The sequence below is a fragment of the Petaurus breviceps genome, unplaced genomic scaffold, assembly GCF_028583685.1.
Source record: "Petaurus breviceps papuanus isolate PSGF00001 unplaced genomic scaffold, PetGlider_PUasm1.0 140, whole genome shotgun sequence".
NCBI classification, from domain to species: domain Eukaryota; kingdom Metazoa; phylum Chordata; class Mammalia; order Diprotodontia; family Petauridae; genus Petaurus; species Petaurus breviceps.
In genome coordinates, this window is record NW_027185698.1 from 37,077 (window position 1) to 61,171 (window position 24,095).

The 24,095-nt window shown below is 35.7% G+C and overlaps 1 protein-coding gene across 5 annotated transcripts in view; it reads right to left on the bottom strand.

Annotated features, from left to right (window-relative positions):
- Positions 1-286: 286 nt before the first annotated feature.
- The window catches only part of N4BP2 (NEDD4 binding protein 2), an 83,228-nt gene continuing 59,419 nt past the window's right edge, over positions 287-24,095 (bottom strand). For all 5 annotated transcript variants that reach the window (XM_069068106.1, XM_069068099.1, XM_069068115.1 and 2 more), the window contains 6 exons: positions 20,439-20,557; positions 16,782-16,920; positions 14,615-14,803; positions 12,271-12,439; positions 5,044-5,167; positions 287-3,791 (listed from right to left, as the gene is read on the bottom strand). In XM_069068106.1, coding sequence (XP_068924207.1) covers positions 3,746-3,791; positions 5,044-5,167; positions 12,271-12,439; positions 14,615-14,803; positions 16,782-16,920; positions 20,439-20,557 — 786 coding nt within the window. In that variant the 3' untranslated portion in view covers positions 287-3,745. The remainder of the gene's footprint in view (positions 3,792-5,043; positions 5,168-12,270; positions 12,440-14,614; positions 14,804-16,781; positions 16,921-20,438; positions 20,558-24,095) is intronic.

A 24,095-nucleotide genomic window follows, 5' to 3' on the forward strand; every position in this document is an offset into this window, starting at 1 on the left:
GGGGGGGGGGGGGGGGGGGGAACCCAGCATGCCACCTCCCATCTATTTCCACCCTTTGACACTGACATGCTTGGAATGCTCTACCTTCTTACCATCACCCCAAAGAGTACAGTTCTTCCTTTAAGCAATAATTGAAGCATGATGGTTTCATTTTTTTGCTGGTATCCGCACAGTGCACAGCACAATTCCTGGCACAAAGGCAGGTACTTAATGAATACTTAAATGACTGGACTTTGAATTACTTAAGAAAGTAATCAGTCTGGCCAAGAAAAGACTATCACATAGGTTTGTGTTTAAAGTACTTTATTAAACTAGATGTACAATTTGAAAATTCTTTTCAATAGAAATTTTAAAAGCAAAATTATAAAAAGTCTTTCAATAAAAAAATTACATAGTTAACAACAAAATTACAGTTTTCTCTATAATACAGTTTCTGATATACTGTCTGAAAAATTAAATATGTTCTCCAAGGAACTGATCGTAATAACCTTAGCTGCAATGTTGTATTTCAATGAGAATTTTCACAGTTATTTCAATTACTCATCAATAACAGGCTCACTACTTGACACAGAATCCAAAGTTTATGTTCAGAAGAATGAAAACAAAACTTGGCATCCAACATGAAGGCATAAACAGGTTTCAAGATACTGATGTAGTTCTAGTCGTCTTCTTCACTAATTCTGTGTTAATGCTCTGAGAACCTGAATTACATTTAAGGGATATATAAGCACCATTAACATAGACAATGTAGACTTTTGTTAGATCTTTTAATGACACTTTATACCATACAAACATTTAGGTCTATTTTTTCACCATGTAAATAAAGACAAACAAAGATTAAACCACTGTACAATAGTTATTCAATTTCACCCCATCACAATGCAAAATAGATGTGTTAATGCCACAAGAACCATATCCAATGAAAAGCACATAGGAAAAGCATACCATATTTTTGTGGTCACTTTCATAAATTTAGATCATGCAGAACATTGTCGGAGCAATTTCCTGAGTTTCCAAAGGTTTCCAGTTTCCACCACCTCAAAAATTTGTTACCATTGCTGTGGCAGGTGTCCTTTGCCAACCATAGGAAAGACTTGAATTAAAAAAGACTATCAGAAAGAAATCACAAACTATTGTCTTCAGAATGTTTTATGACTCCTATGATACACTCACATAATCTATACAAACTCTATTTTTAAAAGAAATTATAAGTCTAACAACCTGAGCAATGAACTTAACAGCAAGTAAAAGCTTTAAAAACAACTAATATGTAGGCAAACATGCAATGGTGAAAATTTGTGATATAACATGTTATCATTTCTCATTTGGGGGAAGAAAAAGCAAAATAAATAACTGTAAAACATTAGTTCTTTCCATTTTTATAAAATCATTTCTATCCTCTATTTCTTGTTAAATGTTGGTAAAGGGTGCATTCAAGGTACAAAATCAATGATGAAATCTCCTAAATGTTACCAAAAATGAAATTAATTTTTTAAGACAGTCAATGAACTTGTGGCACAGATAAAACAACACATAAAACAGTAGATAATCCCCAAACTGATTCTCTTTGGCATGCACTTTATGACTGGGAGGGGAAAGTAATGTTTTCTTTCCTAATTATGTTTTGATTAATTAAGTTTTTGTTTCCTGAGCACACATAAACTATAAGAAAGGTTGTTCAGAAGTGTGCCAGAGGAAGAGGGTGAGGAATTGGTGAATTGGGGTTAAGTTTGGAATAAAAATATTTTTATGGATAAACTACCAATAATTAAAAATTCCATGGTACATATTTAGTAATCAAGAAAAAAACCCCATCATCTTCATGAAAATTAAGGTATTAGATTCAAGCTACCAATGTACAACTACTACCAACAATTTGGTTTTTACTTTAATGTATTATGTTGCCTTTATATCGTTTTGGTGAGGACATAGTGGAATAATTCCAACTCAAGGGATTTATCACTGGGTCTTCTAATATAAAAATTGAGGAACTGAGTAGAAAGTTGCATATGCTCCAGTACTCAGTTGGCTCTATGTCTCAATTAAAATTTCTAAGACACCTCTTAAACTTTCTTATTAACATACATATGTTGTTGCTTTCATTATCGCACTTTTGCAGTAATTATGGAAAAAGCTAGGTTTTATTTTACACGTACAGCTTTTTACATAGGACAAAGACCATAAGCTAAATTATCAATATATCCTTAGATTTTAACAAATTATAAAACTGTTTAAAATGTAACCATGTGAAAAATACTTTTGTGGCAACTACTAAAAATGTTTCTGGTACTGTACATAAACTCAGATATTTTTTTCCTGAAAATACAACTTCACAAGTAAGGTTTTCCTTTAAAAAGCATGCATTCATAGTACATGTATTTTTTCTTAAAAAAATACTTCAAGATGCGCCTGGGATCTGTTTTTATTAAAATGTATCTTCTTTTTGTAGACATAGTTATAAATTTTGGGAATTTCTTACAGTAAAGTAGTACCTGAAAGGTGATTCCTGAATTGCTGATCTCATATTTCAAGCTAAAAAATTAGTTTGCTAAATAAATGTGGAAAATATCTTCTGCCTTTTAGAGTCAAATTCTCTTCCCCCCCCCAAAAAATATAAAAATTTATTCTATATATTTTTTAAAATAACAACAAACCTATTTATTATGCTACAATAATTTTTTTTAAAAGATGTTATAATGGGGGGTAAATCCCGTAAGGAAAATTACATTTAAATTTTCTCAGCTCAAAATTGTAAAGCAGCATAATAGAAAATAATTACAAAGAAACAAAAGTATGTACGTACAACTAGTCCACTGAGCAGAGCAAATCTATGGAATTTTCCTTAGAGAAAACATTGAGGATTATGCTTAATATGATTGAAACTTTAGCTTTAAGATTTTCTTTTAAATTTAAGAATGTTTTCTAAATTTATGATGGATAACAGGATTTCAGCCTACAACAATTTAGACATTACCCATATCAAACATAAATGAAGATACTTAATACTATATTTAAGGGGCCATTTAAGCAACAAAGAATGTCCCAATAACAAGATCTGTATAAACATTTCTTTAAACATTTCTGCCTTATCAAAAGAGGTGTAGAGCATGACCAAGGCTGATGACAGGGGGCCCTACCTACCTATCTACCCACCCTTCCTTCACCCATGGTACACACAGGAAAAAGACAAGAACGGTCCCACAAGTCAGAAAAAAAAAAAATCCCAGTAATCCCTTTTATTCCTCTTGGTATATGGTAGGACAAAACGTCAACAACAAATGAGATGTTTGACTTGTGTGTCAAATTCAAATATTTGCTGTTTGTTGTTTTTTTTCTTTTTAAACAAGATTTTTGATAGGCAGGAACCATACCTTCTATTACTCTCCATACTAGCTGGAAGCCTACAGATATTGTGTAAATATTAAAATAGCAATACAAAGTCTTTATTTTCTATCTGAAAGTAGAATTGAGGGGGGCATCAAACTTGTAAATGGTAATCACAGCTTTCTTTAAAATTCTGTAATCAATAAGGATGCTGCATTTTTTGAGCTTTGATAGGCAATATATTTGGCATTAGACTTAGTAAAAAAGTAAGATTCTTTCAAGTTCTGAAAAACATCACAAATTATTTTGCTGTAAAAGTGGAAAGTATTCCCAAGCAAATATTTGTATAACAGTAAAGTCAACTTCAATTGCTGCAAATGTTTCAGTACAAGTTTCAAGAACATAACAAAAAATCAGCTGTTTACTTCAGTAAAACTTTCAAGCACCCTGGTTTAATTTCAGAGAACCTGTAAAACAAGAAGGAATAGATTCAAAATATAGCTTTAAAATAGACTTTAAAATATCCCCTTATCAATTTCATCTCAAAGTGCCTCTATTCAACATACTCAGAGTATAAGCATGATACAGTTTAAAGAAACTCAAATAAAGTGTTAAGGAATTCAGAGTCTACTCCATGCTCTGCCTTACACTGGGTATTTTCCTCTTATGCAAAAGGCGAAGAACTAGATGACCTTTAAGGTCCCTTTCAAGTCCTCAAGTTCTGTGATTTTAAGCTCATTAGTTCTGACTGTTTGCTATCACTTCCTCTAATTTTAATGGCAAACTAAATACGATTCAGAAACAAGAGTAGCACCTCTACCTGAATACCTGTATAATGAAGTACTATTTTCTCAACTATTAGGCCTAAATTCAGAAAGGAAGAAACAGATGCCTGTTTTCTTAGAATAAGATCACTGCTACATGCAGTTAAACTGTCTGCAAATAAAAGTTAAGTCAGTCCTCAGGAGTGGCTCATGAAAGGTCAATGCTAGCAGGAAAACAAAAAGTAATAAAGTCCTCAGATCCTGCTGAACTTGAACTTTGTTCAACAGAAAAGTAAACAGTAACATTAATCAGTAAAAGAGATTGCTAATTAATGATACCATATATTGGTTGGATGACTCCTTTTCCAAAATTAATTTTGAAATATTTCTTCTCACCCTCAGAATGAACACTTCTATATTCCTTAGTACAAATGTGGAATTTCTATTACAAAGAATTAATTATGACAATTATACCACACTGATGAATGTGCTGACAAATCTACAAATTTGTCTTCAAATAGATATTTTCATCTTTTTTAATTATTTCAGTTACCAAATAATATGTGACCTTCAAAATATGGGAAAAGCAAATATATATGATGATATGTAATCTTAATTTTTCATTTTAGAAAACAGCTTTAGTAAAAATCTTTCTCTAAATAATGTGAACTTTCAAAAGATTACAACCTACCTGATTAGTATAAAGTACAATATGTATTCTGTTCCTTTTTAAAATTTAAAATTCTTACTATGGCTAGAAATGGAATAGCAATGAAATATGAAAACATGATCTCCTATTTTTATTCATGTTCATGATTTGTGACATGAAATAATGCAATAGGATTAGTATAGTTAATTTCAATGCACTATTGCAAGGATCTTTTTTGAACAAACATCAGTGTTTACCTGATTATATATGCAAGTTTCATTATCTGTAACAGAAATCTAAGTTCACCTGAAGTTGTGGCTTGTGAGGTATTTAATGACTGCTGGTTTAATTCGAGCAACTCCTCCCTGGCTATGGTTTCCTCTTCCCGTAATGACAGAGAGATATGGTTTACCACCATTCTGCTTATGCTCTGTTACAAAAGGAATTACAACCGTTAAAATTCACTCTTACGAGGGAGGTCTTGATAACACATACACACTTTTATATCTAAAAATTGTTTCCACAACGATTGACATGTGTAACGACCCAAACAAAACCAAAAATACACATTAAAAATGCATGTTTTATCCAAATTCCACGAACAGTGAATCTTCAAAGAAACTCATTCAAACAATAAAGGCCTGAAGAATGTAAGATAAACTCCATATCCCTCCTTAAATCCTCTCTTATCACCCTTTGCTCTAAAGCAGAGAAGCATCACTTATTTATTCACAGTAGTAACACTGTCAACACCTGTTCAAAATCCCCAATGGAGGCACAATGGTCGGACACAACTGAAATGACTCCTTAACAAGTGGCATATTTGTGGCATATTCCAGGAAGAGAGGAAATGAGGCAGGAGACTGACTGTGTTTAAGAGCAGCATTCTAGACCACTGAGAAGGGTCAAGTGACTTGCTCAGAGGGAGTCAGTATGTGTCAGATGCAGGACGTGAATCCAAGTCTTTCTAGTTTTATTATTTCTAAGCCCTTTATTATTTCCATACCCCTTTATCCACTGAACCATGTTTGGTAGAATAATAATGGCTAATGCTTATACATGCCAGGCACTGTTCTAAGCGCCTTACAATTATTATTTTATTTGTTCCTCACAATAACCCTGTGGGGCAAATTAGCATTTGCTATTATTATAGTATTAATAATTATGTATTATATAGCCATATAATACATAATTTTAATGTTATTGCTATTTTAAACATGAGGAAACCAAGGCAAATAGAGGTTATGTGACTTGCCCAAGATTACATGGCTAGTGTCTGACACTGGATGTGAACTGTCTTCCTGACTCCAAGCCTAGTGCTCTATCCACTGTGCCACCTAGCTTACCTTGGGGTTTTCTACCAACAAAATCACAAGTCCTATCTCTTTATTTACTAGGAATATACCCGTTCTGCTTCTTCTCCCCCTCCCACAACACTGAGACAACTAAACTGGGACTAAATGGCCCTGTCCCCCAGGGTTCAGGCCACTCTGGGTATTTGGTGTTTTGTTATATTCTTCCTTGGTCTACTTGCACCTTCTGGTGAAGCAAGTATGCCCTTTCCCCTCTTGTTTTTCATGGTAGAACGAAATGCTTAGCTGATTTATTAGAGCCTGTATTTCTAAGATTCAATCAACTGTACAACAATGTGAAGTGTTTATTACATGCCAGATATTGTGCAAGGTGCCTGGGACACAGCTCTGCCTTTAGGGAGCTTACAAGGTACTCATGGCAGACAATGGATGGATGGACAGACAGATGAGACAGGACAGGTCAGATAGGACAAACAGATGTAGGTAACAAAATCAGTAGCCTGAAGGGAGAAAATGGACCGTGACACGTTTCACATAGAAAGTAGCACTTGAGCTGACTGATTCTTAAAGGAAACTAAAGATTCTAAGGAGCAGAGTTTGGAGGGACTACACTTCAGAAATGGATATGGAAATGGAAATCATCTGTTTCATTGAACCAGTTCTCCTCGATCATTACAATCTTTAGTGAGTTGCACTAAGAGGCATTTCTCAAGTTATGAATTTCACATTTTTCAGTTCAACCCACTCATTATTTTTTTGTGATTGTTACTTGCCTAAGGAATCAGTAGTGGAAATGAGCCCAGTACTCTCATAGTGGGAGAGATAGGGAGATCCAGTCTTAAAAAAACAAAACTATTATAACAGGGTCTTAGATTTAGAATTAGATGGGACTCTTAGTCTGTCATTTTAAGGATGACAAAATCAAGGTCCTGAGAAGTTAATTTGCCCAAGATCAAAAGCAATCTGTGTCCAAATTGAACCCAGGTCTTCTAATTCCAAATCTAGGACTCCTTTTGACAGCTTTTCTTTTTTTCTTTTGATACTTCAAAAAACTGTACCAATAAATAAACATCTATTAAACTATAACATGGTTTGCCTAACTTATCAGCCTCTCTGTCTCATTTTCCTCTTCCAATTCATTCTCCTCAGAATTCCAAAGAGCTGCTAGTGATTTTCCAAAAGCACAGGTCTGACCATGTCACTCTTCTATTTAATAAACTCCTTGGGTAAGTATTTCTCTTCTTTGGGCCTCAGTTTCCTCATTTGTAAAATGAGTAGGTTGGACAGGATGAAGTGAGGCCTCTTCCAGCTCTAGATATGATTCTACAAACAGCACTATACTTTTCTAAATGCTCATAAGCCACCTCCTTAATAATATTGTAGAATTTAGCCAAAAACTAAAGTCCATTTCACTGTTTCATAATCTGCAGGTTTTATTCCATTTGTTTAAAAAAAGTTGGGGGCAGTTCTATCATTCCTTCATTCATGACCTTTCTTTAAAAAAAAAAAAATCTTTCCTATCTTATTTTCTACATCACAGTTTCTCCTAGTATTCCTTCTGTCCCCTCTCAAAATTCTATCACGTGTAGAAAATTTAAAAGGCACAGAAAAATCAGCAAACTCAAAGTACATCAGAAAGGCATGACAATATATTCATTGTTCCACACCCAAATACCTCACACTGCAAAGGAGTGGGATGGCGGTGTTTTCTCAATTCTTTTTATCCAAGCCATACTTCAAAGTTCTTTGTAAAGTTGACACATGCACTTGATTGCTTTGTTTTTCCCACTTAACCTACTGTAGTCATTGTTTCTATTGTTGTTGTTCTGTTTCATTACGTTCATTCAGAACATTAGGGCTTTTGACACCTATCCTTCATTACCTTCTCCTTGCTTCCATCATCATCTACATATTAACAAGTTCCCTGTTGAGCCACATGACTCTATTGGCAAGTCCCTTCTCTCTTACTGAAGTTATTTCTCCTTACATCTTCAGAATCTCTTGATTCCCATACTTTTGGGGCTGACTAAACCTATGCAAGTTTAAGTTTTGGATTCTAGTTCACCCTTTTTCTTAATGCTTTTGTCTCCCCCCTGCCCCCGCCCCCCTTCACTATCATGAATTTTAATGGTTATAAATTTTGAGTTTTGATTCTGTCCTGATTGCAGTGTTGTGCCTTCAAACATATTCATCCTCAAAGCCATAAATTAATCACAGATTAAAATGAGCAACAGAAGAAAAAAAAGACATCTGTGGTATTCAAATAGTGCTCTACTTCCAGAATTTTTACAAGATACTGTTCAAAATTCTTTGGGCTCAATTTTTAATCCAATTTACCTAAATGACCATTCTACAAAAAGTCACTTTGAATTACAAGAATAAGAACCATTTCCCAATCAATATGAACTGGCAGTTTTCAAAGGAAGAAATCCAGGATATCAATAAATCATATTAAAAATGCTCTGATAAATTAAAATTAAAAAATTTTCCCAAATCACTTATAATTTGAGAAACATAAATCAGAACTTAAAGACTCCACCTCACACCTAGCAAAGAAGACAAATGCTGGTGCAATTTTGGGAAAACAAGCAAACATGTAAACTGCTAGCGAAGCCAGGAATTGGTCCAGCCATTCTGAAAACCAAATTTACAATTATAACCTTTGGCGTAACCACACCACTACTAGGGCTATCCTCTAAAATGAATGTTTTTTAAAAAAGGAAAAAAATCCATATGTACAAATATGTTTATAAGCAAGTCTTTAAATTATAGCCAGAAATTGGAAACTAAAGAGGAACTACAGAAAACCTCCTATTGGGGAATGGCTTAATAAATTGTGGATTATGAATGTAATGGAATATTACTGGGCCATAAAAGTGATGAAATGAACAATCTGAGAGATAACTAGGAAGATCTCTATGAACTGATGTAGATGTAGAACAATTTATTCAGATAATATCCCAGAGAAAAGGCTTTAGAACTCTGATCAATGCAATTATAAACCAAAAGAGTTAAGTCTAAAGATAAGTCTAAAAGAATACTCACCTCCTGATAAAGTGAATAATGAACTTAAAGTGCAAAAACAGATATGTTCATGAACATGGCTACTATGGCAATTAGTTTTCCCAAAGTATGCAACTATGGGCTTAAATTTTTTTATCTGCTCAACTAAGAGGAAAGAGAATAGATTAATTTAGAAACAATTATTAACTGAAAAATTATAAAGAGTCAAAAACTTAAAATATTTTTTAAAAAGAAAATGTGTTACAAAATTACAACATATAAATATGAAAGAAAATTACAACATACAAAGAGATATGAAAATATGAGAAGCGAGCTCTTCTTTTTTCATTTGCCTTTTAAAAAGTCCATCAATGGCTCTCTGGGAAGGCAGAAGTACGATACAGAGAGAAACAGACATCAATTAAAAATTTAATTAAAAAAACTTTCTCAAATTTTTCAGAGGAATGGTGTCAATTTTATATGTGTGTAATTTCTGTAATCTACATTCTCAAAAGTGAACAGTGGATTCCTTTATGTTAGCCTACAACAAAAGTTATAACCCAACTTCTAATATAAATAAATTCTCCTGACTGAGGAAGATGAAAAGCACACCAAAAGTTATAAAGATCTGCCTTTTTTAGGTCCTCTTTTCCAAAAAGGAGACCTGTCCTCACTTTCTTGTTCCTTCTTTTAACCCAAACATGACTTAAATACCCTTTTGGGGATCACTCTTATTTTTTGGCCTGCAAATCTCATTTAGCCTTCCTGAGACTATTAAAAAAACAAAAGTAGAAAGATTTATATGAGTTATGTGGAGAGAAAAAAAAACAACTTTTAGAAAGAACAAATTAGAGCATTTCGAAAGATTAAGTAATTCCACATTATGAAAGAAGATAAAGAGGAGGAAGCACCTACAAGTCTGAAAATTATAAAACCATGCATGGGACCTTCATTCAGGACTTTTTTCAGGTCCTTATCAAATAAACAGGCAGGGGGTGGGCTTTTCTGGTTGGCCTCCTGGATAGAAAGAAAAACATTGTTTTTAGTGGTCGAAATGGGGTTGGAGGGAAAAGGCTAGCCTCTAATGAATGTGAATGATTAAGTGTAAGGTGTTTTGGTTTTGTTTTGTTTTTTTAATTTGATCATATCATGATGACATAAATGAAAACACAGAATAAGTATCACTATGTAAAGTATATGCCAGGAATGGGGAACCTGCAATCTTGAAGCCACATGTGGTTGTAAGGGTTATGGGATTTAAAGATCTTCCATGCCCCATGGACGTGCTGACATAGCAGAGCAAGAGAAAGTGAAAAGCCGACCTAATGGTCCTGCGGTTGGCGGTTGGCGGCGGTTGCGGTTGCGGCAGCAGCAGAGGCAGCGGCAGCGCAAAGCCCTTTTTTGGGGAAATAAACTTTTTTTTGAGTTAGGACTGCTAAGGACTTTCTGCTACGGACTCCTGCTGAGGACTGCCAGGGGCCGGAGCTGCTGGGAGCCCGCTTCCAGGACGCTGGGTGGTTGCTGTGAGTGGGGAGAGGAGGACCTTTGCCTGAGGTAGCCTGTTCTGTTTTAAAGGCTTGAGAATGTGGGTGCTTTCTACTTTATCTACCTGTGCCAATATCATAACTACTCTGATGGCTTTCACTTTCTGGTTTTGGGACTCAGTCTTTTGGTATCTTAATAAATTTTCTAGTTTATTTCCCCATATGGCAAATATGACGTATTTTGTGATGGATAATTATATCAGCATATTTGTAATCTCTATAGGCATTGTGAATATGGCATTGCTGATACAGTGGTCCTCAAGTACGGCCCTTTGACTGACTCCAAACTCTACAAACCCAATCCCTTTAATAAAAGGATTCATTCTATAAACATAGATATAAACATTTGGATTCAGTCAAAAGGCCACACCCAAGGACCACCCACGTGATCTGCAGGTTCCCCACCCCTGGTATAATATGCTATTCATGGAAAAACTGGGATAGAGAATAGGTATAGGAATCAGGAAGAATGGGGTTCACTTCTTTCCACTGACACTCCTAATTAATTTTGTGATGATGGACAAATCACTTAGTCCTTCAGTAAGAGGGACAAGCAGCCTTGGCAGGGGGTCCACCTAGATAGTTCTCTTCATAACCCAGTTCTTGCCTGTGACCTGATTACTCTTCAAATGCTGAGGTCACTCCTAGGATCAAATAGCTGTGACACTTATGCTCTTACATAAGGCAATAAGAAAAGAGGGGGTGGTATTTGGTCATTTCTGGAATGGCCTTGGTGTGTCAAAATAGAAAAGGGTGGATGAAAACCATTTGGAATGAACAAATATGTGGTTTGGCCATCAAAAAATTAAAAGAATACGTTGAATCTTTAGAAGATTCACCAGAAGATGAAAGCAGTGATTAAGGGAATTAAGAAATCACTGAGAGCCTATGGGAAAGGAAGACTAAGTGAAACTAGGAAAATGTGTGGAGCCTTAGCTTTTTCGTGAGTCCTGCCATGGGAGAAACATCACACTCCAGTGAGCCCAGTATCAAAGCCCCACTTGACACACACAGGGTGAGCCCTAGCAAAGTAAGCTGTGCCAAGAGGCTCATCATCAGATTTAGTTATATATCACTGGACTCTTTGGGGGCATATGTGGCTTAGGGTTTCTACCTGAGGATAGAAACAGAACCAGAGCAGAGACAAGAATTATCTGACACCTTACCTGAATTCCCAGGAAAAGCTCAGCCTAACCAGGTTGCTTCATTTACTTAAGTCAAAGACAGATAAAGCAGGGAAGATGAAATACACAGGTTGTTCTAGAGCTATGCCTTAATGACTTTTGAGTTTTCCCAAAATGCTATGTCTGACAATTTTGTAATTTTCAGCAATCATATCCATGTCCTTTTCATTTCCACTACACCAAAGATCTGTGAGATTTCTGAAATTCTTTTCAAGTCAAAAGGAGTTATCAAATTTATAGGTGACCTGACATTAAGAAAAATTGGACCAGAATAGATGCAAGAAATGAGAAGCAGAAATAAAAATTTCCATGGATGAAAGAGAAATATTTTTTAAAATGGAGGAATTAAATATGAAAAGTAACACAAACTTTGTTTATGCACCATTTAGCGATCATCAGCATATAAACATAGACTCTCTAATACTTCCATGAATATGCAAAAATAAGGAAAATCAACATCGTTTTGAAAAGTGATTACTAAATATTTACCTTCAGTTTTTTGTTGCAATACAGTTATTAAATGATTTATGGCTTCATCTACATGTAGTCCATGTAGGTCCAAAACATTCTGTGGTAGTAAGGACGCATTGACTTTCTCAAATATTTCCACAGCAGCAAGATGGTTGGCTTCTCTCATCTTCTCCTCATGGAGACTACCCTTTAATTATAAATATATCACCAGTTGAAATGAATTACTTTTTTCTGCTAAGCAATACATAATGAAAAAGATTAAATGGACCTAGAAGAAAAGGTTGCCCAAACAGGAGCAAGACAAATGAAGCTAAAATTAAAAATACCATATAGTGTCCCATGTACACAGATAAACTTAAAAAAAAAAACACCTACTGAAAACCTTTATTTTAAAGAGGTAATAAAATCCACTTAAATGACTAAGAGGTTTTTTTTTCCCTGCAGTATGTCTACTGAATTAAGAAAGCAATAAACAGAATGAGACCAACTAGATACAATCTAAACCCACATCTTTGCCCCCATATATAACAGAGTTGGATTTTTTTTTTTTAGAACTCCAGTAGAATCAAGTCACCCCATGATATATTTATGAAAATGACTTTTTGTAACATGAATAACTTTGTATTTATCTCTAGTGAATCTCATACAAATATATTCAACCAACTGCTGTCTGTCAAGATCTTTTATTCCTGACTGTCATTGCTTCTTAGTTACCCCTTCCAGCAGACCTTACCAGCACATTTGATAAGCATATCATTTATTCCTTTATCAAGTGACTTTCAAAATGATTTTATCACTCAAGTAATTGATGAAAATGTTAAAAGAGTACAAGGTAAAACACAGGTCGCTGGAATACTCTCCTGGAGACCTAATGTCACACTGATACCAGACCATTAACAATTACTTTTTCAGTCTGGCCATCTAGTTCTAAATCCATATAAGTGTATTATCATCTAATTCAAATCTCTGCATCTTCTCCACAACAGTAGCTAGAGAAATTTTTTAAACTTGGGTAAACCATATTCACACAAATCTCTCATTTATTAGTCCAGTATTCCTGTCAAAAAAAAAAAAAAATAAGCTTAGTCTAGACCTGTCCTTGACTAAGCCATGCTGGTTCTTTTGTAATCACTGCTTCCTTTTCTAGATGTTCACCAACCTTCTCTTTAATGATCTATTCTGGAACATTCCCAGAATGCAAGGCTCAAGGTTCCTGACTCTGTTCTCTCCCATTTTTTAAAAAACTGGGACAATACATGCCCATTTTCCCTGATTTTTTTTTTTTGGTCTGTGACAAAATTTTCCCTCTCCATTGACCTTAAAAATACTTTCTGCCACTTTTCCTGACTCTAGCTCCTGGATTTCCTTACTTTCTTAATATACAATATTATCCCACCTCATCATCTTTTAGCTATCTTGTTTCTTCTTTATGGATTTCATCCCATGAAGTCTCAGGGATACCTCCTTCCACCTCAGATTCCGTTTTTGCCCTGTGAAGTTTCATTTTTATTTGTTTTAGGAAATACTCTCCCCAACAATCTATAGAACACAGAGATTTTTAGCTCCTTCACACTTTCTTCTCCATAAGGGAAAACTACCTTTTATCTGGAACATAAATAACTATCACTCAAATTAGGGAGAAATACAAAAATCTCACCCATCAATTCAAATCACTGCAAAATTTCTCTCAATCTCCATAATGGTAGAAATTCTGAGCTTTCGTAAAAAAAAAAAAAGTTTTAAAAAGTTTTTAAAAATCAGAATGATCTCCTCTAAATAAGGTATCATCTCTATTTACCTTCTTCCCTTTGAATCAACAACTCCAGAGATACACCCACATCCCCTTAAGGCTAGCACAGTGAATCTCACTCATTCACCTCACCCACAAATCCACTCTATCAATTACCTTTGAATTGTTCCACTTACTTTTGCTCACTTGCCTTGCCTTGTGAACTATCTTCCCATTATCCTTCTCTTCAGGTTCTACTCCCTTTTTATATTGTCCTCAATTGTCATTGATTATGGCCCTCTTTCAAACAAGAAACAGAATTTGGACCAGTATCTGAGTCTGGCAATTGTTCTCCTTCAAACTTTTCTCAATTTCTCCAAAATATTTCCTTCCCACAAATTCAAGCTCTGACCTACTTCACTAGCATGAACCTCTTCAAGTCACCTATACAATTTGCTTCTCTGTGTTTTGTTCAAGTCCTTCTCTCTTTCCTTTCTTCTTGTCCTACCATTTCATCCCAAAGAATTCAGAAGGGCATTAATAATACTGATTAAAAAAAAATTCGCTTAAAAGATAGATATTTTAGAAAATAGCAACAGTAAAAAAACAGTAATAAGGAATTGTCCATTTTACCTGCTGTGCATAAAATGTGGCAACATTTTTTTTCCCCATGCGATAAGCTTCTTTTGCCTTGCTATAGCATTCCAATCTTTTTTGCTGGTGAAGGACAGCCTCTGCCCTGTAGTCATCATACTTAGGGTACTCAAAATCCTGGAAAGATGGATCACTTGGTATATCTTCAGTCTCTTTGGATTTCTTTGTCTAAAAAAAAAAAAACAATCAGTGAGTCAAACAAGGAAAATAGAAAACACAGTTTAATTCTACACAGCTTCTAGTCAAAAACTAAAAGTATCTCTTGTCACATGCCTCTTCCAAAAATAGTATATAACTTTTGAGTCAGATTGTCTTCATTGCCTGAGCATCATCTATATAGAAAATTTGAAAATGAGGGTCACTAATGTGCCTTCAGTCCCAGTTTTGGGGATGTGTCTTATCACATTAAAGGCTACTACAAAGTCCTCAAAAAAATTCTACAGATAGTTCTACAGGTGAAATCCCTCATCAAATAAAGGTTCAATTATTTCATCATAAAGGCAGTAAAATACATTTCAACAAGGATTTTTTAAAAAAGTATTAGAGGGGCAGTTAGGTGGCGCAGTGAATAAAGCACTGGTGCTGGAGTCAGGAGCACCTGAGTTCAAATCCCACCTCAGACACTTAACACTCACTAGCTATGTGATCTTGGGCAAGTCACTTAATCCAACTGCCCTGCCTTCCACAAAAATAAATAAATTTGCATCTATATCAAAGTATTTATAGCAGCACTTTTAGTGATAAGAACTGAAATCAAAGTAGATGGCAAATCAACTGGGAAATGGCTAAACTAAATATGGTTCATGAGTATAAAAGAATATTGCTATAAGTTGTAAGACAAATACCGTGTTTCCCCGATAATAAGACCTATCCCGAAAATAAGCCCTCCCCTTACTGTGTAAGATTCCTCTAAAATAAGCCCTATTGAGATTGCTACTGTAGTGAAGGTGATCCCCTGCGCTACACACTACATTACGGTACCCTCTGTATGCACCTCCCCCCCCCCCCCGATAAAACGCACGCCGCGCTCTGAGCTGCATCCAATCAGAACTGCAGCAGTGAGCGCGTCATCCTGTTCTTCCCCAGTGATTTGCTTGCTGGCGCCATTGAGAGCAGTGCCGCGGAGGAGAGCTGAGGCAGGACAACATAAGCCCTCCCCTGAAAATAAGCCCTCTGGTGTTTTTCTTTCCAAAAAAAAAAATAATAAGACAGTGTCTTATTATCGGGGAATCACGGTATCAATAGAGAAGCATGGAAAGACTTAGATAAATTAATGCAAAATAAAGTAAGCAAAATCAAAAAAACAGGAGACATAATGACTATGACAATGTAAACAGAAAGAACCACCACAAGATACCAAAAATGAATGCTACAAAATTAAATAGAACAAGCATGACCTCAAAGAAGAGGTACTTTTCCTCACTCAATTGCAGAAACAGGAAAGTCCATACATTGTATGTATGTTCAGATTTTTTTCTAATGAATTGATTTTATTTTACTGATTTTTTTTTCTCCTAAAAAATGATTTGTTATATGCGATGGCTCTCTGGGGAAGAAAAGAGGTGGGGTGGGATTTAGATAATGTTAAAACAAATAGTAACAGAAATTTTTAAAAATTACACATAGCCATGGTAACTCAACTACTGAACTGTAGGGCTTGGATGACCTTTTTTCCCTGAGGTGCTGGTGATGAATCAGTAGTTCTGCTGCTCAACTAAGTTGACATCCTGCATCTCTGGTACATGTTTGCCAAACACAAACATGCTAAATGCTATACACACACATCTCAAGCCTAAAGTGCACTCTACCACTTCCCTTGTCAATTATCAAAACAAAATTCATTTCAAATTCAAAATCATCATTTTGTCTCCTTATAATTTATTCTTCTGAGCATAAACATATATAGCCTTCAACAAATCTGTATCTATGTCCATGTCTGTGTTCAAAAAATGTTTTCCACCGCCTCAGAAAAATTTACCTCTGAAAATTCACATTGAAATCAGGTCAGACACTACAAGGGCAAAGGCACTGGTTTAAGTTCTGATCTGCATCTGCAGAAGATTTCCCAGATGACATCACAGATTCACTAGAGCAAGAAAACAATCTGATGACTTTGCCATCATCTCCAAGGCAGATCATACTATACCTTCTTCTCTTTAGACTTCTGCGTATTATATGAAGAGGCAGTTTCATTTTGATGAATAAATTCTTGGGCTACAACAGTTTTTACAGGATCTGCTTCAAGGACACAATTCAGAAATTGCACTGTCTGTTCTAAACAGTAGCTGTGAAGTTAAAATGTAAATACTATCAATGAAGAAAAAATACCATTTATAATAAGCATTAGAATAAATTATCTTTCTGAAAAACACAATCAGCAGAACCATAACAGCATAAACACTAAGTACAATCATAAATAAACACATGCATATAAACAAACACAAAGCTAAGGTAAAAAAAAGCTTCAGAAGGTGAAACAAAGCAATCCTATCTTTTGTTTCTTTTTTCTATTCCTTGTTAAAATATTCCTCTGGACTAACCACCCCAACCCATTTAGGCATTGGCACTTTGGTTGTAGGGGTAACCCTGTGGTATCTATCCTGTATAGCTAAAGAGCCCCTCCTAGTGTGTGCTTCCCCTAAAGAATCAGCCAAAAGACCCAGCTCTTTAGCAAATGTGTTTACTCAAAAGGCACAGCCACAATAGTTCTTACAAAGCATTTTCCACAAAATATGGGCTATACTCTCTCACAAATTCAGAGTGTGGATTGACACAAACTTAAATTACAATGATACTGAGGCACATCTGTCAGGAATACCTGTAGCCACGGTAACTCTCAACTCTAGAACTGCAGGACTTAGATGTATGTCCTTTCTCCTAAGGTTCCTTATGAAGTCTGCTGCAGAGTGTGACGGCAGATGAGTAGTTCTGTTGCACAACTAAGCTGACTTCTGGCATCTCTGGTAGATGTTTACCAAACACAACATGCCAAATGCAATAGCTTGTATTGGTCATCCCCCATGCCTCCACCACTTCCACTTGTCTAAATTTTTCTCTTCCTTCATGGCTCTTCCTCTGAGAAGTGTTTCCTGATCTCCCAGCTAAAAGTATTCCCTCCTTTCTCAAATTTTCTAGTGCACTGTGTAATCATATACAACACTATACTTGTTTCCCCCACAGCAGGACACAAGCAGAGACCATGTCATAATTCATTTTTGTATCTCTGAACACAATAGACCTTTTAACACAAACTGCTCAATTGAATTTATTGGCACAAATAATCAAACAGTAAGTACGTAAGTAACCTTAAGCTGAGATCACAATTTTAAAAACAGTGTTGTAACCAAATCAGTGGTTATTCTCCTTGGGTTATTTTATATACCTAATGTTTTGTCATTAACATACAGATAATCTAAACCCATCTAATTTTTTCTAATAGTTTATATTATACAGTAAGGGTTTATAGAATTTCTTCAAATCAGTAAGAATGGGCTATACTATTACCTACACTAAAATGTATTTCAATTTCCATTTTAATTTTGAGATTATATTAAGAGGTAAAAACTCTAAAACAAGGGCGGCCAGGTAGCACAGTGAGTAAGAGCACAGGCCCCAGAGTCAGGATGACCTGGGATCGAATCTGGGCTCAGACACTTAGCACCACAACCAGAAATAACTGGCCGTGTAACCTTGAGCAAGTTATTTAACCCCAATTGCTTAGGGGCGGCCAAGTGGCTCAGTGAGTAAGAGCACCAGCCCCAGAGTTGGGATGACCTGGGATCAAATCCAGGCTCAGATACTTACCACCATAACTGGCCGTGTAATCTTGAGCAAGTTACTTAACCCCAATTGCTTAAAAAAAAAAAACCCTCTAAAACATCTATATTTTATGTATGGTTACATCATGAGTCACAGAAAATTATCTTACAGAATGCAAGCGGCACCTAGAGAGGCAGGCCCAGAAGAGGCCTGATCAACTCGGGGGGCAAGTCGTCCCACCAACCACAAGGGCCACTACCAAGCCTATCACCAAAGGGCTGGGACTGGAAAGAGCAAAGTAAGAACCAAATGCAGGGGTCCCTGTCCGGGAGAGCAAATACTCCTGGGACTACCACTTCATAGCCCAAAAATTTAAAAAAAAAAAAAAAATTCCCTATCAGGACCTCCAAAGACCAGGATGGCAGAGTGAACCCTGCCTGTTCCAACCCCCCCCCACACACCCTGAAAACATAGTGACTATTGCCCCAGGGCAAAACCCTCTACAGTAAAGGCTTGGGATCCCTAGAGGAAGGGCGTAGCTAGGGCCATACCTCAAAATGGGTAGAAAGCAGACTAAAAAGACTTTCAAGTCCTACTATCCTCAGAGGGAAAAACCAAACTCAGAGGGAGACAATGTGAACTCCACACCCACAGCTGAAAACATCAACAGGGAACAGGTCCCAAGAACAGAAAGTTCTCCAAGATGAGCTCAAAAGGAACTTTGAAAACCAAATGAGAGAGATAGAAGACAAAATGAATAACTCTTTCAAAACCAAAATTGTAGAATTAGAAAAACATTATAACGAAGAAAACATCTCTCTAAAAAGAAAAGTGTATGATATGGAAAAGAAGCTCCAAAAACTAACCAAGGAAATGATTTGCTAAAAACTAGAAATCAACCAAATTGAAACAAATAAATCTATGAGGAACCAAGAATTAGTCAAACAAAACAACAAGAATGAAAAATTAGAAAAAGAGGTAAAATACCTCAATGGTAAAATAAATGACCTGGAAAACAGATCGAGGAGAGATAATCTGAGAATCATAGGCCTACCAGAAAATCATGATGAAAAAATGAGCCTGGACAACATTCTCCAAGAGATCATTAAGGAAAACTGCCCTGAGATACTAGAACCTGAAAGTAAAAGAGAAATCGAGAGAATCCACCAGACACCTGCTGAAAGAGATCCCAAACTGAAAAGTCCTCGAAATGTTGTGGCCAAACTCCAGAACTACCAGTTAAAAGAGAAAATACTTCAAATAGCCAGAAAGAAACAATTCAAATATCGAAGAACCACAGTGAGGATTGCAAAGGATTTGGCAGCCACTACACTGAAAGATCAGAGGCAGTGGAATGCAATTTTCCAGAAGGCAAAAGAGCTAGGGGGTTACAACCAAGGATCGCCTACCGAGCGAGACTGGGCATATTCTTCCAGGCAAAGTGATGGTCATTCAACGATATAACAGAGTTCCAGACCTTCCTGATGAAAAAGCCAGAGCTCAATGGAAAATTCAACCTCCAATTACGAGATGCAAGAGTGACGTAGAAAGGTAAACAAGGTAAACACACACACATCCTGCTATTTAATAAGAGCAAACTGTTTACCAACAAGTAGAGGGTATAAGTATTAAATACACAAAATGACGATTAAAAAAAAATCTTATTAAGGGCTACAAAGGGACTGCAATGGAAGAAGAGGAATGAATGAAGTGGAAAAGGGTAAATTATGCCACACAAAGAGGCATAAAAACAATATAGCAGAGGAAAAGAAGGAAGGGAGATGAGAATCATATGAGCTTTTCCCTCAATTGTTTCTGGTTCAAGGAGGGAATAACAACCAGTTAAGCATAGGACTCTGGAGAAGAAATGCAAAAAGTATCATTTTAGAGGGAAAGAGGGGAAGGAGAGGAGTTTCGCATGAGATTTGTCCCTGTCACTCTTGGTGCAAAGAAGAAATAACATAGTTATATAGAAACTCAAAGAATTGTGGAATTGAATCTTGTAAGTAAACAAATTAATTTAAAAAATTATCTTAGCTCTCACTTGTTGTCCTTGAAAATGTCCATCAGAAAGTTTTGGTTAATGGTTGGGAACATCTTCAAGAGTTGCTTCTCCTTCAGTTTTGCAGCACAATTTTTTTCAAACACAAGTGGTACCTGTTTCTAAACCAAAAACACAAAAGTAGCCATACTGTTAATTGCACTGATCTAAAAGAACAGCTATTTTGAAGCAGGTTGTTATACACAGTAATAATGTTTTATTGCTGATTAAAGATTATAATTACTAATATGAGAAAATAACTATGCTTGCACAATCCTTATCATTTCTCCAAAATAAGTGGAATATACAAATAAGCACCTTCATAACTGTGTTGGGTTTTTTTCCCTTTTCTTAGTAGGGAAGCAATGTCCAGACCTGTGATATCAACACTTCCTGCAGAGAATTCCTGATGGGGAAACACTCCATTCCTGCCATCTCTTCTTTTGTAGATATTATGTTTTGTAGCTATTTTTACAAAACTAAATTTATTCCCAAATCAATGCTATGAAAATTATGCTATTTCAAAAAGGGATAATTATTATTAGACAGAGGTCACATATGGACCACTGACCTGAAGGCAGAAGGAACTTTTAAGCCTTGAGGCCACCTAGACTTCTTTATTTTACAGATCAACTTTCTCAACCTTATTAATCTAAAGAAAACAGGAATGTTCCTCATTTCCCCAGGTATATCAACAAATTAAACAACATTTATAAAAATACTGTCTTGTGAGTATACAATGCCCAACACAAATGCTTACTAATTAGCTACTCTAGGTAGAGAGAGAGCCAGAGTTGTTGACAGAGCTACTGTGTGAATTCATTTTGCTTATTTGTTACAAAGGGATTTTTTTTTCTCTCTTTCTCTCAGTTTTTAACTGAGGGTACAGGTTGGAAGATGAGAGAATTTAGCAATAGCGATACCAAAAAAACGAGGGCTACGTTTAACAATTTTTTAAATGCACAGAATAGAACAATTTATAAGCACAGACAAGTGAAACAGGTTTAAAAGTTAACATGTAGGAATTATACACACACATACACACATACATGCACACACAATTGACATACATGTGTATATATTTTTTTAATATAACAAGTAGCATGAAATGCAGATTCATATTATGGAAATAGGCTTTTGATTTCTCAGGAAAAAAAAAATACTCGAATCTCCTCTCCACTCCTGGCAAATAAGCTACATAAAACAACAAAAAAAAGTCAACTTTCTACATGATATATATATATGTAATTAAGGGAAATCTGTCTAATTCCAGCAACAGCAACCAGTCAGTGCTCTGCAACACAGTCATTGTTTAATTCAATTTCTCTTGAGCACAGAAAGGAAAAGTATTCCCTGAGGAAATCTTAAAGAGAAAGGATGACTGCTGCTACCAAGGCTGCAGATACAAAGGGACCCAGTCCAGAGAGTGCCAAGGGCTAGTAGAGGATTATAATGCCTGCCCTTATCGCTTGCCATCCCAAAATATAGCGATCACTGTGGCATCATCATCGTGTGTATCCCTCATTCTTGTGAACTGATGTGACAAGTACATCGTTCAACAAAAACTAAAGGAGACTTTTGATTGACTTTTTCTCCCCAGGACTCGTCTAATCATACATTCTAGAAAAAGTCACATGGTCCAGAAAAAATAATTTACATGCTTGATCCTTTCAGAAAATGATATTTCCCTCAAGTGCTTTCACTCTGCACTTACAATAGATAATCAAAACTTTGCATCTTACTTAGAAGTGTTGCTTTCTACTATATTATAAGCTTATCAACGACAAGAACTATGTTTCACTTTATCTTCTTACTTCTCCCAACAACTAGGACTGTGCCTTTCATGTAGGAGAATTGTAAACATGTTTGGAACTGACAATGAGTAGAAGGCAGCTTTGGGAAAGAAAAGGGATCATTTTCACCTAGGCCTTTGTTAATACAGATTATAAAGCTATTTTAAAATTAATCTTATGGAAAAATAACATTAGTAGTTTGAACATGACCACCTAGGTCATAGTATTACTGACCTCTAATAAATTTAAAATTCATAATTTCATAAATTACCTGATATGATGGCTCCCTTTAAACAATTCTGTTCACGTTAAAATAACTTTTTCCCCCCTTTGGAAGAGCAAGGATTGGGCCATACTGGGGCAAACTGTATTAAGTGAATCTTAGGAAAAGATCATAGGATAGTAGATTCTGAATTGGACGGAACACCTCGGAGATCAAACCTTCATCTTCCAATTAGGAAATTGAAGTACTGAGGTTAACTGACTTGCCCAAGGTTACAAAAATACATCGTTATTATCAGAAACAGGATCTGAACCTCAGTCCCATGTATTGCTCTTCACACATGGTCTAGTACTCTTTCCACTGAACAACCCTGAATCTCGTCTGCTTTTTAACTAAAGCAGATGTGCCTCTATTCCTGAACCAAGGAACAACCTACTCAGTGAAAAAGACACAAGTTTTAACAAAAACAGCTTTCCTTTTTGTGAAAGGTCTCAAAATTTGTAGCCCGAGGTTTTGGCCTTCTTTATGCTTTTATTAAAATCCATGAATTGTCTCAACTGACTGTGCATGAATCAAAGTGGGCTGCTTCAGGAAATATTACTTACTATGAAGGGACATTCTACAAAAGAGGATGGATGTTTAGATTATTTGAAATGGAAACAAACCAGTTTTCTAATTCAGATGACAGTGGATACCAGAAGAAAAACACTTAAAAGACACTGCACACAAACCACTCTCCCTGTTGTCCTCATTCTAGAGTCTCCTGTCTTGATTCTCCTTCCTATATCCTTCTAAATTTTGTTTTGGCTCCCAATGATTGGCTCAATGCCCTCTACACAGTGATCATGTGTTGAATATGAAAGAAAGCTTAGCAGAGGACTTTGCAAGTGAAACAAATATCTAAGATTCAATTCAATTCAAATATCTACGTTTCAGATTTTGAAAAAAAAACCATAAATAAGGATTTTTGTTCTTTTCACATCAATTAGCTGTAACTATAAAAATGAAAAGACAAGTAAAAACTCAGAAGTGAAGGGATTTTAGGATTTAATAAATTCATATTTTAATTAAAATAATTTAATAAATTCAATTTTAATTCAATTCTTTCAGGGAGGCCAGGTAGCACCGCAAGTAAGAGCACCAGCCCCAGTGTCAGGATGACCTGGGGATCGAATCTGGACTCAGACACTTAGCATCCACCCAGAAACACCGGGCTGTGTAACCTTGAGCAAGTTACTCAACCCCAATTGCTTAGGGGCAGCCAGGTGGCTCAGCGAGTAAGAACACCAGCCCCTGTGTTACTTCACCCCAATTGCTTTAAAAAGAATTTCAATTCTTAGGTTGACTCCCCTAACATGTTCTCCTGCTTCTCTAGAGATAAACATGAAGGAAATACAGCTCAAACAATTGTAAAATTAGATTTTTATTAACCCCATAGAAGGGTTTTTTAAAAATTGGGAGTATAAAATATTGTTGTCATAAAAATTATATTCAAGAAGGGCTGTAAAAAACCCCAGCTTTGACAATAGACCAAAAAATATATATTTATTCTCTTACTTCATAAACCAACACACCATGGTACTATGGACTACAAACTGTAAACCAAATAATTGTTAACTACTACAAAAATCATTTATTCTTTAC